At 40.4% G+C, this 19,173-nt stretch overlaps 1 protein-coding gene across 2 annotated transcripts in view; it reads left to right on the top strand.

Moving 5' to 3' along the window:
• The window catches only part of MYO3A (myosin IIIA), a 224,632-nt gene that overhangs the window by 84,132 nt on the left and 121,327 nt on the right, over positions 1-19,173 (top strand). For both annotated transcript variants that reach the window (XM_047755030.1, XM_047755031.1), the window contains exon 11: positions 18,655-18,754. In XM_047755030.1, the coding sequence (XP_047610986.1) occupies positions 18,655-18,754 (100 nt within the window). The remainder of the gene's footprint in view (positions 1-18,654; positions 18,755-19,173) is intronic.

Genomic DNA, 19,173 nt, shown 5'->3' with positions numbered 1-19,173 from the left:
GCAAAACCACGGCAGCAAGGAGAAATGTCCACAGAAAAGCAAGCATTGAACCAAAGTTGCAAGGGGGAAAATTCATAAATAAGATTGGCAAGGGAGATCCCATCATGGTTCAGTGGAAATGAACCCATGAGGACACAGGTTCAATCCCTGGCCTTGTTCAGTGGGTTAAAGATCCAGTGTTGCTGTGAGCTGTGGTATAAGGTGGCAGATGCGGCTCAGATCCTGTGTTGCTGTGGCTGTGGTGTAGGCCGGCAACTACAGCTCTGAGTCAGCCCCTAGCCTGGGAGCTTCCATGTACCTTGGCTGTGGCCCTAAAAAAGACAAAAAAAAAAGAGTGGTGAGATATGCAGAGACAGACTAGAAGGCACTGAAAGGCTGAGAGGCTTGACCTATAGTCTTGACAGTCCCCACTAGGCCGTACCCCTGAGCCACCTGTGTCCTGCTGTGCACCATCCTTTCTTGGGTTCTAGGAGGTAAACCATGGATGTATCAAGACAGAATACAGCAATAATTTTGGATGCATTTTGCTTTTCCCCCATATTTCTTCCTAACTTTAAACTTTTGTTATATTTTTGAAAGTTGTGGAATTTGATCCCCATCATGTTTAATTATCAGTGCAGTTAGTGGCTATTGTTTGGATATTTTGAAATGAGAAATCTATTGACATATACTTATTTCTATGTTTTTTGTGGGATGTTTTCATTGCCATGCACATGCATGTGTATGCGTGGTTCTATCTAAGTATATTTTATTTTGGAAAATCCTGATCTTATTTTGGCCAAAATAAAGGGTTGAAGGAATTGTGCATGTGAAATTTAGGAAAAAAGGTCTCATCAAGGCATGAGTTGGTGGCAGTGTCTGTCCAAGACAGATGACTCAGAAAGAGACAGATGAAAGTCTGGGAATGTAGTAAGGACCCATCTAGGACTAGGCAATTTAGAAAAGGAAGAATCACTTCTCCTTTCTCGCTTGAAATATACCTTTCCTCACTACTTTCCTTTCTGGAAAAGCTCTTAAATAAGGCATAACCATTATGAGTATCTTTGCTTTTAAGTAGCAATAAATAAAGGAATAGTCCAAATAAACAAGAAGAGGCAGTTGCTCACCATAAGTCTTTTTTTTTACTGTACCTCTCCTTCCCTGAGTTCCTTTCATTATTCTCTTGGGTAGCTAAATTGCATCCTCTCATGATTATTTCCAGCAAGCTTCAAACCCCAGCTTCCTGCGTGATTGAACTTGAAGTTCAGCTAAGTTAGGTAAAATATACTGAGGTTAGTGTTTTGTTTCCTCAAACTCTTACATATCCTGTTCCACTATTTCTTTGACAGTGTATATTGCTTTTGAAAGAACCAAGGCAATGAGATTCCTTCCTTTGTCATACTGGCTGCTTCTGCAGAGTGTCCGTGACATTTTCAGTAATTTCACCCAGCTGTGTCTTTATGTCAGTCCTTCCATATCACTTTCACCTGTACCCTGTACTGTGCTGGAGCCAGCTCCCTCCGGCTCCTGCCAGCCAGGTGGATGTTTGTTCTTTTCTTCTGTCTCGGGTGCTACAAGGACACACTTACCTCTGTGAATTCAGTCATGTATATTCTGCATCTTGTTGCTTTTCTGTCATCATTTTCCTCCATTTCTTTTCTGAATTCAGCTGACTCAGTTTTTATCTATTTATCTCTCCATCTTATCTCTTCATTAAAGCCTTGTACCTTCTCTTGAGGATTTTTCTCTTTTAATGAGATATTCTGTAAGAAAGGTCTGAGGATGGGGGAACTTTTTGTCTCAAGTTTTCCCTTGATTCTTTTATATGGTCTATGTTCTTCGTCTGCCTTTTGCTTATAATCCTTAACTCTTCCTCCTCCTTTAAAAAAATGATCATTATTTTCTTTCCCCAGCACATCTCCCTTCCGTGTTGAACCTTGAAAAAGTCAGTGTACAGGGCCACCAGCTGGTAGAGCCAAGGTGTCACTGTTCACATTGTATTCTCTGTGTCTCACAGCACAAACCTGTAATGATGGTCTTTCTCTGTCATAATGGAGCCTCTGCCCCTCCTTGTCCATTCGTCCCATTCCCCCCTGGCCACTGGCCACCCCTCTGCTGGACGAGTATATGATGGATCATTGACCTGTGGTCTTCTCCATTTCCTCACCCCCTTGCTCTTCTTTGTGTTGCCCTGGGTCTCATCAGGACCCTTCCCCACTTCTGGCACAGCCCACCCATGCCCCTGGACCTATAGCTTCAAGCAAGGGCACCTCCAGTAGACCTCAGGCCTGTGCTTTTTTTTTTTTTTTTTTTTTTTCAAGTCTCTGTAGTTACTGATTGAGGTCTAAAGAATTATGGGTTGGTTCTTAGCTTCCTCTCTCATTTTAACAGATTTCATAGTACTTGACAGTTATGCCTTGTAGATAGTGATTTGGTACTGTGGCCATTTCTGTTTCTCACGAAAAGGAGACATTTCTCTGGTTTCCATTCTTTTTGTTATTTAGTAAGTCTAAAGGGAAAGGAACAATTACTTTATGATCTTTAACTTGAAGTAACTGTTACCTACTTTCTTAGTAAAGTAGGACAGGGTATGATGATCACAGTTTTTTGACAATTCTTGCATAAAGAGCTGGAGGCTGTGTTGTTTGCCCTTGAACCTGGCCTTTCCTGTGATGTCTTAGTTAACAGGAGAAGCAGAAGTAATGCTCTGGCATTTTTGAGCCCAGGCCTGCCAAGGAACACTGAGTAATGCCCAGCCTGGCTAGCAAGGACTCCATAAGGGAGTAGCAAGGGCTCCCGAAGTGACCAACAGGGGTGTCAGCTACCGACACCTAGCTGAGCAAGAGCTGAATCATAGTGGTATCTGGCCAAAGCACCCTTGTCCACAAGCACTTGTGAAACACTCTGGGGACTTCCTTCCTAAGGCCACAAGAGTCCTACATTAGTATGTGAAGGTGGCAAACACGAAACATTTGATTGCTAGTATTAAGACCCCTCTTGTACCCATAAATGGTGTGGGGTACAAGTCCAGGAGACACCACTCATTTCATATTCCTCGTGAATGCTCTCACCCTAGACCACAGCGACATGACATTAATGGAGCCCCCAAGACCCCAAGACCATGCAGATTGTGTGGATTGTGGGTCAGGAGCCTGGGAAGATTCTGAACACATTTGTTTTACAACCACAAATATCAGTGATACAAGCTATGCACATGTGATGTTAGCACAAATAAAGAATGGGGTCGAGTGAAAAGCTCTCCCTGGTTCATTGTTTATTATCTAGGTCCTGATGCACTTTGAAACATTTTGTCCTCCTGAGGACTTTCTCATAAAATGGCATTCACCTAAAATTGCTTTCAGCACATCTATACAAGAAATCCTATGATGCTTCTCTAAAGTTCATGTGGGCTAATTTATTAGTCATTTCCTTAGTCTTTTCAACATCAATCAATGGAAGATTGTTTTTTTTATTAATATTTAGTGTTGAACTATGTTGATTCCATAGAGGGAAATCTATATTTTTTCAGATATTAGGCCCACTTTACAAATCCTGAAAGCTCATATAAGATCTCTAAATTCCTGTAATGTTAATGTTTCCAATGATGTTCTAGAAATCATTAATTATTTTAATTATGACGTTACCTATTTTTAACTATTTAAACTGACTCAAATCCATACATGTTCTTAAAATATTTGCCCATATATTTCTCATAATTTTAGTTATTTTGTTTAAAGAGGCTCTTGAAAATGATCACAGTTGATTTCATGGGATAAAAGTCTATGAATACAAGCATGCATATATATATACACTTAAAGCAAAATATAACCCGTTTTTTTAAAAAAAAAATCCTGAAAAATTCTGGATATATATCTTTTGACCTCTCTTAAAGGCATTAGCCTTTAAAAAATTTTTATTCTAGAAAGAAAAAGTTAAAATCTAAGGGATTATCAAGAGCCTTGACCTCCCTTATAAAAGTTTCAAGAAATAGTGCAATAATGCTTCTCTGTTTCTTTTCTTTCAAATTTTAAGAGCCTAGGACTTGATGCATCCATTTTTCATATCAATGCTATAAAGAAAAGACACATTTGCATAGAATTACATTTACTGTTGAATTCTACGGTGCCTCACAGGAGGCAGGACACTGAGTATAGATAATACTAATTTTTTTTTTTTTGTCTTTTTGCTATTTCTTGGGCCGCCCCTGCGGCATATGGAGGTTCCCAGGCTAGGGGTTGAATCAGAGCCATAGCCACCGGCCTACGCCAGAGCCACAGCAACGCGGGATCCGAGCCACATCTGCAACCTACACCACAGCTCATGGCAACGCTGGATCGTTAACCCACTGAGCAAGGGCAGGGATAGAATCTGCAACCTCATGGTTCCTAGTCGGATTCGTTAACCACTGCGCCACGACAGGAACTCCGATAATACTAATTTTTTGCATCAATGCAGCATGCATGTATTGAGTGGAGGGCAAAGCAACCATTTTTCCCAGGTGCCTTCACATTTTTAGTCCTCTAAATACATTTTTGCCATCATGTCAAAGGCCTTAATAATAAGTATATTGAGAGTAACTTCCTGAAAAATTTTTGCTTTAAAGTAGCTGAATCTTTTAACCATCTTTTTGCTGAGGAAGAGAAGAAAGATATTTTTTAAAGGTAGTTGTCAAGGTTTAGAGCAGAATATTTCAGCCTTTGAGTAGAATTCAAAATGACATGGCCCTCATTCCCTACTGCCAGGCACGTAAAGCTTTATCTCTGGCTGTTCAGCTGCCCTAATCTTGTTTGCTTCCTCATTTAGTTTTGTAATCTCTGAAAAAAAAAAATGCCGTATTTAACAGAATTTTTTAGTTTTGGAAGATTATGATTCACTTTAAAGTTAGATTTTATACATTTATATAAATACAGCTGGGTATGTTTTTTTTTTTTAAGTGAAAAATCTGACATCATGATTCCTAGTGTTTTATCAGAAAGAAGAAAGGAAAATAAAGAGCTAACTATGGTACTTCCAGTCTTAGGAATAGAAATTGCAATAGAATACTATGACTTCATGGTTGATTCGTATATAGATTTGACTGTACCACAAGAACACCTCAAAAAAATAGTATGCAACCATTGATACATAAGTTAAATAAGCATATGTATATAAGTATTATCTGGGCAGCCCAGCCTAAAATGTGGCTGTTGACCCCTGTCCATGGATGCAAATATAATTCCCCTGTATTTATTCAAAAAGGGTGCAGGGTGGTCATGAATTCTGTTTGGGGTATGTTAAATTTGATCTGCCAGTTAAATATGAAAGTAGAGTTATCAAGTAAATTGTGGAATATAGGGGTCTTCAGGGGAAAAGCCCATGCTGGAAATAGTCATTGAGTCATTTTCTTATAGAGGTGTTTCATGCCATGACACTGGATGGGGTCACTAAATATAAGGATTTAGCAACTGAGCAGAGGGAGAGAAGCCAGAATAGGTGAGAGACTGTGGTCTTTCCTGGTGGAAGAGCAGGGGAACACAATCTGTTTTGAGCCACTTAAACCAAGTTTTTCAGGGAAAGAGTAGTCAACTCTGCCAAATAGTGCTGAATTTTTTTTTAATGGAGTAATGCTGAATTTGGACATACCAAGTTCTTCAATGACCTTGACAAGTGTCCTCTCAGCAAGTTGATGTGGAGGGAAGCCCCAACTGGGAGAAATTAAGGAAAGAGGTGAGGTGAGGAAGAGATTAGGAATATGAACTACTCTTTCAAAAACTCAGCTATAGAAGGAGGAGAAATGGGGCAGTAGTTGGAAGGCATGGAGGATCCAGAGAGAGTTTTTTTTAAGATGGAGATACTAGAACACATTGTACACTGGTAGAGGGCGAGGTTGATGCCACCACAGAGAGGGCAGCATTACAGTAGTGATCCTGGAGAAAGCAAGTGTTCAAATAGAAGAGCTGGCTTTTGCCCCAAGCAGGAAAGTTTATCTCTCATCACCAGAGAAAAGACTGAGAGACCAAGATGACGCAAAGATGAAATCCTGTCAACTTGTTTAAAAACTGTGCATATAAAAAAGGATAAAAGGAAATATCATAATATGAGCAGTTATTTATTTCTTTGTGATGCAGTTACAGTGATATAGTGATTTTTTTCTTATACTTTTTCATATTTTTCAAATTTTTTTTAAAAAAGAAAGTATATTATTTTTTATGTTTATAAAAATTAGCATAGATGGCCAAAAAAAAAGCCACATGAAAAAATGCTCAACATTACTAATTATTAGAGAAATGCAAATCAAAACTATAATGAGGTACCACTTCACACCTGTCAGAATGGCCATCATCAAGAAATCTACAAATAATAAATGCTGAAGAGGGAGCCCTCCTCCACTGTTGGTGGGAATGTGAGCTGGTGCATCCACTATGGAGAATGGTATGGAGGTTCCTTACAAAACTAAATATAGAACTACTATATGATCCAGCAATCCCACTCCTGGAGAAAACTGTAATTCAACAAGATACATGCACCCCAGTGTTCATCACAGTACTATTTACAGTATCCAAGACATGGAGGAAACCTAAATGTCTATCAACAGAGGACTGGATAAAGAAGATGTGGCACCTATATACAATGGAATATTACTTAGCCATAAAAAAGAATGACATAATGCCATATTGAGCAGCATGGATGGACCTAGAAATTATCATACTAAGTGAAGTAAGTCAGAGAAAGACAAATATCCTGAGATTACTAATATGTAGAATCTTTAAAAAAAAGATGCAAATGAACTTATTTGCAGAACAGAAACAGACTCAGAGATTTGAAACCAGTTTTATGGTTACCAAAAGGGAAATGTGGGACAGGAAGGATAAATTAAGGGGTTGGAATTTATAGATATTTACTACTATATATAAAATAGGTGGATAACAAGGACCTACTGTATAGCACAGGGTAATCTACTCAATATTGTGTAATAATCTTTATGGGAAAAGAATCTGAAAAAGAATGATATATGTATAACTGATTTGCTTTGCTGTACACCTCAAAATAACAAAAGTTTCTAAGTCAGTTATATTCCAATAACACATTTTAAAAATTAATGTAATAAAGATAATCACCCATTCTCCATGACCCTTCATGCTATCATTCCTTGAAAATTCAGACTGCATGAAACTCCCAGCCATATTTGTTCTTAACCAGATAGTTTTTCTGTACTTATTTTTGTCCTACAGATACTTGTAGTGACTCTAGTAACTCTACACATAGAAGGAACTATGCTGTTCCATCTTTGCATTTACTCTGCATGAAGATTCTATCTTTCCATGAAGATTCCGCACGTAGAAATTGTCTCTTTTCTGCTCTCTTGTCTCTACACTCAAGGTGAAGAGAAGAAAGGCATTAGATACTTTTGATAGATGGAGGATCTCACCATCAAATATTTTTGCAAACACAGATGTCAGTTTCATTTCAACATCTAAAACCAGGTCACTCTGAAATAATAGCACAAAGAAGTCACATTCACAGCAGAAATAGACAAGACTTCTCAGTAAGGAGATTTTTCTTCAGCCTCCAGATAATTATTTGTGAAGGAAAAAATGGATCTGTGAATGAAAAGGGCACTGGAAACTGTGGTGGAGCTGGGTCATGGTGACATCTGTCACTCCTGTCATTGCCAGAGTTGATCTGCTGTCCTGGCTGGCCAGGCTGGTGTGTGCCCTCCCCACTCCCCTACCCCCTGCCTCATTTCAAAACTGCACAATTGGCCAAAGGGGTCAAACTGCAGATAAATAAAAACTAGCCTTCCAGGGCACACCAGTGAGAGCATGTGTGCCCACTTATACTACCAGTTGTGACTTTGTTAGTGGAATTTAAAGATGGATAAGGAAACTAAAACAAAACCGTTGATTAGATTTCTGTTTGACAGCAGATTTCTGTACTACCCCAGTGGCCCCCGAATCACCTTAGAAGATAGAGCTTGATATTTACAAGAGAATGTTTAAGCAGAGTAAAAGCAAATAAAGCTGTTGCATTACAGTAGTACAACTGAATAGGAAGGATAAAAATTTAACATGGAGCAGCAAGAGTTGTCTTTTTTTTTCAGTGTGTAGAACTGAAATACAAGTGAAGCTATAATAACCACCCCTGAGGGTATTTGTGACCTTTGACAACACAGAAAGATAATATTTGTAGTCTGAAACCATGTCTCTCCAGTATGACAGAGTAAATGAAAAACATAATCTGGTTAACTAGTTGTAGTTTTCACAAGAGGGCAAAAATCTTATTGGAAAGATTCTGACTTTGCCTTCTCCATGTCCTACAGAAATTGAATGTTTAATAAAGTAACAAGAATGGAAATTAATACTATAGAATGAAGGCAAAAGGGAATGTGAAAAGTGTAAAACGATCTTGAAAGATACGGTAATGGTGAAGATTGGTCTAGACAGGAGTTATGGCCGTGGTGCAGTGGCTTAAGAATCTGACTGCAGTGGCGTAGGTCATAGCCTCGGCTTAGATTCAATCCCTGGCCAGGGAACTTTCATATGCCACAGATACGGCCATGGGGGAAAAAAAAATAAAGAAAGAGAAAGAAAAAAGGGATTGGATTAGATAGTTTCCTTTGACACGTAGTTATTTATTTATTTATCTATTTATTCCGCACATATTTGTTAAGTACCACTGTGTACCAGCTTGTGTTTTAGGTGCTTAGGATACATTCGTGACCAAAGGAGACATGTAAGAAGATATAAAATATTTTCACAACTGATGATTCTTTTATTTTCATTCATAGAATACACTTTAGATTTTCTTAATCATTCATTACAACCTTATTAGCTATTAAAATTTAACTCATTTATAAGCTAATGACTTAACTGCATGATTTATGTATTTTCAAAACCCCTGTGAACTAGTACAGCTCTGTCCATTAATCCAGCAATATTTGAAGCAGTAACCAGTGCCACGTCCTTGATTTTAAGATATTCTCCTCCAAAAATGAATCTGTCCAGATATATCCATCCTAGCTGAAATTACCTTTTTTGTTTATAATTTATTGTTAACTTTTCCATCAGAATGTGTGTTCCAGGGGAGCAAGGATCTTATTTGTGGTCTTTATAGCTTTATCCCAGCTGCTCACAATGCCTGAAACATCTTAGATGCTCCAGAAATTTAGTGTGTGTGTGTGTGTGTGTGTGTGTGTGTGTGTGTGTGTGTGTGTGTGTGTGTGAGTGGAGTGGGAGGAAATCTAATGAATCAAAGCAGGAATGGAGATCTCATATTAATCCTTGGTTTGTTGAGTTTTGCCACAGAATGAATACATCCCAACTTGCTAGCCTCACTTTTCATAATTTTTAAAATTAAAGGGAATTGGACTGTGTTATATTTAACTTTCTTTTCATTCTTATACCCTATGATCTATACATGGTCAAACATGTAGCTTTTTTAATATTAAACTAGACAATATTATTGATACAACTAATCATGCCACTTGAAAGAGTATGAGTCCTTCACTAGTGCTACTTTGGTTTTTTTGTTAGTTGTTTATTTGTTTTTATGGCCTCACCTCTGGCATGTGGCATATGGAAGTTCCCAGGCTAGGGGTCAAATCAGAGCTGCAGGGGCCAGCCTATGCTATAGCTACAGCGACTCCAGATCTGAGCCGCCTCTGCAATCTACACTGCAGCTTGCAACACCAGATCCTTAACCCACTGAGTGAGGCCAGGGATCGAACTTGTATCCTCACAGAGACATCGGGTTCCTAACCTGCTAAGCCACAACAGGAACTCTACTAGTGCTACTTTGTCACCACAGTTATCACTGTCTTTTTTGTATTTATTTGGCACCATTGCCTCTATTATGTTAAGACCCAACCAAGTGATAGCAGTGCTGACCATGCTTCCTAGAGCGGTCCATTGTGATGGCCCTGCACAGCAGGCCTTGGTTGGTGCAGAAATACAGATGTGGAAGAAGTATAAATAGGCAATTCCCGTGGCCAGGGGGCTTCTCCAGTCAAACTCACCTTGCGGAGAGCAGCGCTAAACCCTGAACCGGGGGGGAAATGGAATTATGATGCTGAGATGCTACCATAAGGGAATACTTTGGATTTAATCCTAAACACAGTGAAGTCCTTCAAAAACAGTGATGTTCACGCACCCTCCTTCAGCAAGGCCTGGGCCGATTGCTCTCTTCATACTCGTTTTATGCTGAGTCCAGTGTCATGTACGTACAATTCATGTTTGATCAGGGTAGAGATGTCATCTCTGGGACAAAAAGACAGTAAAGACAACTGAATGTAAAAGAAATAGAGATAGAAACTAAGTACATAATTAAATATAAATTAAAATGGCCATTTTTACATGACTATTGCCTTGGGAATGGATAAGCAATGAGATCCTGCTGTGTAGCACTGGGAGCTATGTCTAGTCACTTCTAATGGAGCATGATAATGTGAGAAAAAAAGAATCTATGCATGTCTGTGTAACTGGGTCACCATGCTGTATAGTAGAAAATTGACAGAACACTGTAAACCAGCTCTAATGGAAAAAAATTAAAGTCATTATATTCAAAAATTAAATATATATAAATTAAAAGTAAATATTAAATAGACATAGAAAATATAAAGTAAATAAGGATAAAACCCGTGACCATAAAGATAATGATAATAATAATAATAGTTAAAATATATTAAACGTACCAGGCACTGAATGAATCACTTTACATGTATTATATAATTTAAACTCACAGCATCCTTATGAAATGAGCCATTATTATTTCCATTGTATTTCTGAGGAAGCAGAATAAGTTACTTACCCAAGGCCACATAGCTAATAAATGGTAGGGCCATAGTTGGAATAACAATAGTAGTTATATATAAAGCATCTTCGTATGCTTATTCTAAATGAGAGTTTTAAAAGAAATAAGCCATTTTATTTATCCTCAAAAAATCTTTTGTTGTTGCTCTGAGCATTCTGATCCTACTGCCCACCTTAACTGCTGTGTTGGCGTCTCAAATAATATGGTGATCTAAGCAAAGGAAAGGGTTTATTTTGCTTCAGAGATAACTTGATTTTCTGCAAAACCACCTCATAACTTGGTTCAGTATGTAATAGTTTATCCGTCAGTCCCTATTTCGCCCTGGCTTTATGGCCATTATTACTCCCTGCTTGGCCATGCCCCGTATTCCTTAGCCCCTTGACCCTTTGACTGGAGAGAAATCTGTTTTTTAGAGAAATCGAAGTCGAGGAGTTATGCTCTAGAATAGGGTAAAACCGTCTTCTCGACTCCCCTGATGAAGTCATTGTAAATGGTAAAACTCAGTTTTGCAAAGTCATGGAAAATGACTTTGTGTTTTTTCTTCAAAACAAAGGAGTCAGCTATACCCTTCATAGTATGCCCATCAATACACAAACAGGTTGGCAAAGAATTCCAGGATTGGAAGAGGCAGCGGAAATTACAGGATTCGGTTATTTTTTCATTAGTCTAGGTAAGTTTATTAGCTTCCAGCACTTTTTGGTGATAACATATCTTTTTAGGAAATGATGATAGTGATAAATTTATCTTCTTAAAACAAAAATTTGTGTGTTCCCATATAAGATTACTATCTTAATATCTCAGGGTAGCTCATATTCAGTGCTCCTTTGAGTTTCAAGAGTTCTTTTTTTTTTGTCTTTTTTTTTTTTTTTTTGCTATTTCTTTGGACCGCTCCCGCGGCATATGGAGGTTCCCAGGCTAGGGGTCTAATCGGAGCTGTAGCCACCGGCCTACGCCAGAGCCACAGCAACACGGGATCTGAGCCGCATCTGCAACCTACACCACAGCTCATGGCAATGCCGGATCGTTAACCCACTGAGCAAGGGCAGGGACCGAACCCACAACCTCATGGTTCCTAGTCGGATTCGTTAACCACTGCGCCACGACGGAAACTCCAAGAGTTCTTGATATATTAGACATATTAAGTCATTGTCCATCATATGCATTGCAGATATTTTTCCAATTTCGTCTTTTAACTTTTACATCCTCTCCTAGAAATTTATGATTACATTTTCAATCTATAAGTTTGTTAATCCATCTGGTATTCATTTTTACATAAAGTACATGATTCCCCAAATTTTAACCAGCTGTTCCAGCACATTTTCTTGAATTTTTTTTCTCTACTAATTTGGGATGCCATATTTATCATATACTATGTTCTTAGAATAGATGACCCTAAATTACATTCACTACTGAAGTTTAACCTACCTTGGCTTTCTTTACTTAAGGATGATGTTTATTTGTAGAGCACAGTAGTAAAATGATTTTTTTTTCTTTCATAAAGCATGCTACTCCACCCTGTCATCTCCACACCCTTCCCCCTTTTGTGTGTGTGTGTGTGTCTTTTTGCTATTTCTTTGGGCCGCTCCCGCGGCATATGGAGGTTCCCAGGCTAGGGGTCAAATCGGAGCTGTAGCCACCGGCCTACGCCAGAGCCACAGCAACGCAGGATCCGAGCCATGTCTGCAACCTACACCACAGCTCACGGCAACGCCAGATCGTTAACCCACTGAGCAAGGGCAGGGACCGAACCCGAGACCTCATGGTTCCTAGTCGGACTCGTTAACCACTGCGCCACGACGGGAACTCCCACACCCTTCCCTTTGATTGAAGTATCCCATTGGTTTCCCGTAGTGCCTAGAGTCCAGCCTCACCATGGACCCCGGTCCCTCTCGTTGTTTCAGCTGCAGGGCTCGTCCTTGAGTCCAGATCTCCACACATGCTCTTTTTTTCCTTTTTCCCCATCAGTTATCAGCCTGACAGCCTCCCCACACTTGGGTACATATAAAAGTCTAGATTTAGTATTTCCCATTAAAACTGTGTCATAGAATCAAATTCTGGGAATAGTAGGAGTGCATTGTGGTAAGAGGAAGAAAAGTGGTAGGTCAGATAGGGTTTGGTGCCTAAACTGACTTATTAAGAGGCTTGACAGGAGTTCCCATCAAGGCGCAGCGGAAACAAATCCGACTAGGAACGATGAGGTTGCGGGTTTGATCCCTGGCCTCGCTCAGTGGGTTAAGGATCCGGCGTTGCCGTGAGCTATGGTGTAGGTTGCAGACGCGGCTCGGATCTGGCGTTGCTGTGGCTCTGGCATAGACTGGCAGCAACCGCTCTGATTCGACCCCTAGCCTGGGAACCTCCATATGCTGCAGGTGCGGCTCTAAAAAGACAAAAGACAGAAAAAAAATGCTTCACAGAAAGGATGGGATGTGAATCAACAGAGAAGGATATCATTTACACACTGCTGGTTGGGTGGGGCTCAATGTTGCGATTCAAGCCACCAAATACATGTATTTTTGCATCTTTGTATCCTTTCTGCAACACTTCTTTCTGGCCACAAGTTTCTCCTAGTCTGGCAAGAATGAGGAATATACCTAATTAAATGTAAAAGGTACTCTACTGGTGATGCATTCTCACTGGAAAGACCTGCAGCATCTTCACAGAGAGGGTGAAATGTGAGCTTCGCTTTGCACCATAAATAGACTTTTGCCAGACATGGAAGGAAAATCATTCCAGGCAAAGGAAACAAAATGAACAAAGCACAGCATCTTGACAATACTTGGCATATTGGGGAATACTCTGTACAGACATGATGGGTGCTGGAAAAGTTGTGTCAAGCCTCCAAAGATGGGGGAATTTCATGCTAAGGAATTTTAAGTCATACTGTAGAAAACTTTGAGTCATAGTATTGAAGCTTTTCATCATCACAATGATAAAATATTTTCTAAGTTCTGGGAGGCTAGTACAGAAAGTTTCACGGAAGATAAATTCACAAGAGTGGGAAGGTGAGGGCACTGGCCAGCCAAATATTGATCCCCCTGTTCTTCACCAGCCACCCCTTGTCATTCCCCAGTCTCCGGCTGCCAACTGGGCCCATAAAATCAGATGATAAGTTCAGGGCTTTTCACTTAAGTACATAATTAGATTTATTTCTCTATTTTCTTTTTCTTTTTTGGGCTGCACCCGTGGCATATGGAGGTTCCCAGGCTAGGGGATCTAATTGGAGCTGTTGCTGCTGGCCTATGCCAGGGCCACAGCAACGCCATATCCGAGCCACATCTGCGACTTACACCACAGCTCACAGCAATGCCAGATCCTTAACCCACTGAACCTGGCCAGGGATCGAACCTGCAACCTCATGGTTCCTAGTCAGATTCGTTAGCCACTGAACCACAATGGGAACTCCTCTATATTTTCTTAAAAATCCTATAGTATATGAGTTTTTTTGAAAATAGGGTGATACATAAGATGATACTCATTGAGGTCAGCAAAGTTGGAGACCAACTATGTGCAAATCCTGTGCCAGAATTGGTAGGAGATATGCATTCACTCATTCATTCAACTAATATTTATTGAGGACCTACTATGTTCTGAATCATCTCCTTGTTCTAGGATACAACAGGAAACTAAAGACACATAGTCTTGTGTGTCTGAGAGCTTACAGTGTAGTACAGGATTCACATATTAACTAAATTACCCACACAAATAAGTGCATAATTTAAAATGCCATAAACTTCTTATGGAAGAATCTAAGAATGGTAAAATAGGAGTAAAATACTCTTCTTATTATTAGATACAAGTCTTTAATCTGGTCTGTTATTTGCAAATGTTTTCTCCCAGTCTGTGACTTCACTTGTTATCCTTTTAACAGTGTCTTTCACAGAGCAGAAGTTTTTCATTTTAATGACGTCTACCTTATCACTATTTTCTTTCATGGTTGATGCTCTGGGCTTTGGGTGTTGTATCCATAAACTCATGTCCACACCCAAGATTATCTAGATTTTTCTCCTACGTTATCTTCCAGGAGTTTTATAGTGTAAGGCTGGTGTCTAGACAGTTGGGTTTTTTTGTTTGTTTGTTTTGTTTTTAAGGTCCACAGGTACAGCGTATGGAAGTTCCTAGGCCAGGGGTCAAACCACAGGCACAGCTGCCAGCCTACACCATAGCCACAGCAATGCAAGATCCGAGCGGCGTCTGCAGTCTCTACCACAGCTCACTGAAATGCCAGATCATCAACCCACTGAGCGAGGCCAGGGATCAAGCCTGCAGCCTCATGGATACTAGTCAGGTTTGTTTCTGCTGAGCCACAACAGGAACTCTCTAGACAGTTTTCTTTTTTTTTTTTCCTGCATGTGATGTCCAGTTGTTCCAGCAGCACATGATGAGTTTTCCCTCTCCTGAGGAACCTTATAGTCTAGTGGAGGGAATAGGACCCATGCACAAGTGATTAGCTGAAATAATTAAGATAATTGTCCAGAAGGTTATACAGAATTATGCTGAGGGTTTAAAACAGGTGGCATTTGAGGTAGACAGTGAAAGGTAAATAAAGTTTCATCACCCAGGTGGGACTGAGGAGGAAATTAAAAAAAGCAAAGAATGGGAGTTCCCATTGTGGCACAACAGCAGCAGCAGCATCTCTTCAGCACCAAGACGCAGGTTCAGTGCCTGGCCCAGGACATCGGGTTAAAGGATCCAGCTTTGCCGCAGCTGAGGCGTAGGTCATTACTGCATCTCAGATCTGATCCCTGGCCCTGGACACTCCATATACCGAAAGGCGGCTAAAACAAAAAGGACAAATCTTCCATATTTCAAAGATCCCACTCTGACTGCAGCATTGAGAAGAGTGTAAGAAGGCAAAGGTGGCAGCAGGGGGCTGTCATGGTGTGAGATGAAATGTGGCGGAGGCGATGGTGGTAGGAAAGGTTTGGTTCTAAATCTAATTTGATAGCAGATCTGATGGGATTTGCATGTAGGTGGCAGGAGGGGTATGAGAAAAAGAGAGAAGCCAGGAATCACGCTAAAGGTTTTTGCTTGAGCAGTCAGAAGAGTGAAGTCACTATTGACTGAGATGAGGATCACAGGCAGGAGCAGGTTTGGGGCTGGGCTATTCGGTAGCAAGTCTGGGACATGTTAAGTTGGCTACCCAGACTTCTAAGTGAAGTGTCCAGTGAGCAGCTGAATGCTTAGGTCTGGAGATCAGCAGAGTTGTCAGTGCATGAATATTATCAAAAGCTATGAAGTCAGGTCTGTGAGTCTGTTTCTGCTTTGTAGATAGGTTCATTTGTGCCACATATGAAATCCACATGGTGGTATCATATGATGTTTCTCTTTCTCTTAGACATGGAGAGCAGACTTGTGGTGGCCAAGGGAGAGGGGTGGAGGGGGGATTGGGATTGACTGGGAGTTTGGGGTTAGTAGTTACAAACTATTACATTTAGAATAGATAAGCAATGAGGTTCTACTGTATAGCACAGGGAACTATATCCAGTCTCTTGGGATAGATCATGATGGAAGATACTATAAGAAAGGGAATAGGGAGTTCCCATCGTGGCGCAGTGGTTAACGAATCTGACTAGGAACCATGAGGTTGCAGGTTCGGTCCCTGCCCTTGCTCAGTGGGTTAACGATCTGGCATTGCCGTGAGCTGTGGTGTAGGTTGCAGATGCGGCTCGGATCCCGCGTTGCTATGGCTCTGGCATAGGCTGGCGGCTACAGCTCGGATTCAACCCCTAGCCTGGGAACCTCCATATGTCACAGGAGCGGCCCAAGAAATAGCAAAAAAAGACAAAAAAAAAAAGAAAGGGAATGGGAGTTCCATTGTGGCTCAGTGATAATGAACCTGAGAATGCAGGTTCGATCCCTAGACTTGCTCATTGGGCTAAGGATCCAGTATTGCTGTGAACTGTGGTGTAGGTTGCAGGCATGGCTTGAATCTGGTGTTGCTGTGGCTGCGGCTGCGGCTGTAGCATAGGCCAGCAGCTGCAGCTCTGATTCCATCCCTAGCCTGGGAGCTTCCATCTTGCCATAGGTGTGGTCCTAATAAAAATAAAAATAAAAAAGAAAGGAAGTGTGTGTGTGTGTGTGTGTGTGTGTGTGTGTGTGTGTGTGTGTGTATGACTGGGTTACTTCATTGTGCAGCAGAAATTGGCACAACACTAAATCACTTGTACTTTAATTTTTCAAAAAAGCTACAAAATCAGAAAGTAGATATTGATGAGAAGGAAATAGGTCTAAGGAAGCCGAAGCTTGGAAGACTCAAAAATGTGACAATGGGAAGATGAGGAGGAACCGGAAACCAGATACGGAGATGGAGATGCCAGTGAAGTGAGGAAGAGAATCAAGAGATGCGCCCAGGACACCAAGACAAATGTATTTGAGAGGAGCTTGCCAAGTGCTACCAGTAGTTTAGGTATAAATGAGAACCTAGAATGGACCATTGGATTCAGCTGTGGGAAGGTCATTACTATCTTGAACGGAAGATGTTTCCATGCAGTGTGGCGACGACAGCCTGATTGACATGGGTTTTCTTCATAGGTAGAGTGAAATTGAAGTTAAGTATAGATATTTCTTTGGAGGATTTTTGCCATAACGTAAGGAAATGGAACAGTAAGTGGAGGAAATGAAGTCAAGGATAGATTTGTTTGTTTTGCGGAGGATGCTGCTATTACAGCTGAGAGGAAACTGAGTGATGTAGGAGCAAAGAAGAACCGCCAGGAGTGATGTCCTTGGAGTGAGTGGGAGGAGCAGGAATGGATGGGGTTGGCCGTAGACACAGAGGGGACCATTATCAGTAGTGATTTCGTTCTCTGAGCAGTGAGAAATCGTTAAAGTGTGATGAGTAAGTAGTGTGATTCTTGTTATTCCTCATAATCTATGTATTCCTTCCCCTTTTACTGATGGACAAATTCAAATGTTTAACAGTCTGTCCAAAAATATACGCTGAAAATAGAGTTCTGCTCAAAATAAAGTGGATGATTTCATGTCCAGAAAAGCTGAAACAGACCCTTTTGTTTACCTCAGCAACTTCTCCAGACTTTATGTCAAATCAAGATCTTTATGGTTATTGAAATTGCTGAAATGTTGCACTTTGAAAATAAACTTCCTAGTATCTGAAATCAATTTCTGCATACATTTTACCTTTTGAAAGTCTGCAGCATGGTTTATTTTGTATTCTTCTTAAATTTTGCTGATTAATAGTTTTTCAAATTATCACTCCTGGACCACCAGTGGCCTAACACTACCTCAGACAAAATTGGAAATCTAATGAATGCAAATCTCTCTGACTCACCATCTTGTAACAGATTAAATCACATATCAGAATTTAGAGGAAGCTTTAAAGGTTATTATATGTAGGATAGTTTTATTTATTTATTTATTTATTTATTTATTTATTTATTTATTTATTTATTTTAGGGCTGCATCCACCGCATGTGGAAGTCCCCAGGCTAGGGGTCGAATCAGAACTGCTGCTGCCAACCTACACCACTGTCACAACAATGCGGGATCCGAGCTGCATCTACAACCTACACCACAGCTCACGGCAACACCAGATCCCCGACACACTGAACAGGGCCAGGGATCTAATCCACATGCATCCTCATGGATACTAGTTGGATTTGTTTCCTCTGTGCCACAATGGGAGCTCTATGTAGGATAGTTCTTGACAGAAACAATAAACTCTTTTGATCATCCATGATGTAAGTTTGACATGAAGAGGAAAGAGCAGATCAAATGCATGAGGCTATTTTCTGGGAAATAATTATTTGTTAAATTTAGTAAATCAGCATCACACAAGTTTTTCAGTCTCTCATATATCTAAATCTTACTTTGACTATGATCAGTAATAATTTCTCAAATCAGAAAGGGTTTTCTTTCTGTGTTGCTCCTCAGACATGAACGTCTTTACACCAAGAAAAGTAACTTCAGCAGATCTCTAATTCCCAACCTCAAGGATGTAGATGATTTAGCAACCCTAGAAGTTTTGGATGAGGTAAGAAATTCAGTTTAATCAAACTTAAATATTCTGGTGGGTTTTTTTGTTTGTTTGTTTGTTTGTCTTTTAGGGCTGCACCGGTGGCATATGGAGTTTCCCAGGTTAGGGGTAGAATCAGAGCTGTAGCGCTGACCTACGCCAGAGCCACAGCAATGCCGACTCTGAGCCCCGTCTGTGACCTACACCAGAGCTCACGGCAATGCCAGATCCTTAACCCCCTGAGCGAGGCCAGGTATCGAACCTATGTCCTCATATATGCTAGTTGGGTTTGTTAACCCCTGAGCCATGACGGGAACTCTATAGTCTGTATATTGTTAAAAATTTACAGAAGTGTTATGAGCAGAAGGCTCTTTGAATAGCATCTATAGGTTTCAGCTTCCTGATCATCATCATCCCTCGTTTTCAGTTTTAATTTC

This window comes from Phacochoerus africanus, chromosome 12, assembly GCF_016906955.1.
Source record: "Phacochoerus africanus isolate WHEZ1 chromosome 12, ROS_Pafr_v1, whole genome shotgun sequence".
Taxonomy (NCBI): domain Eukaryota; kingdom Metazoa; phylum Chordata; class Mammalia; order Artiodactyla; family Suidae; genus Phacochoerus; species Phacochoerus africanus.
The sequence above is the reverse complement of the archived record's forward strand: the minus strand, read 5'-3'. Positions and strand labels throughout refer to the sequence as shown.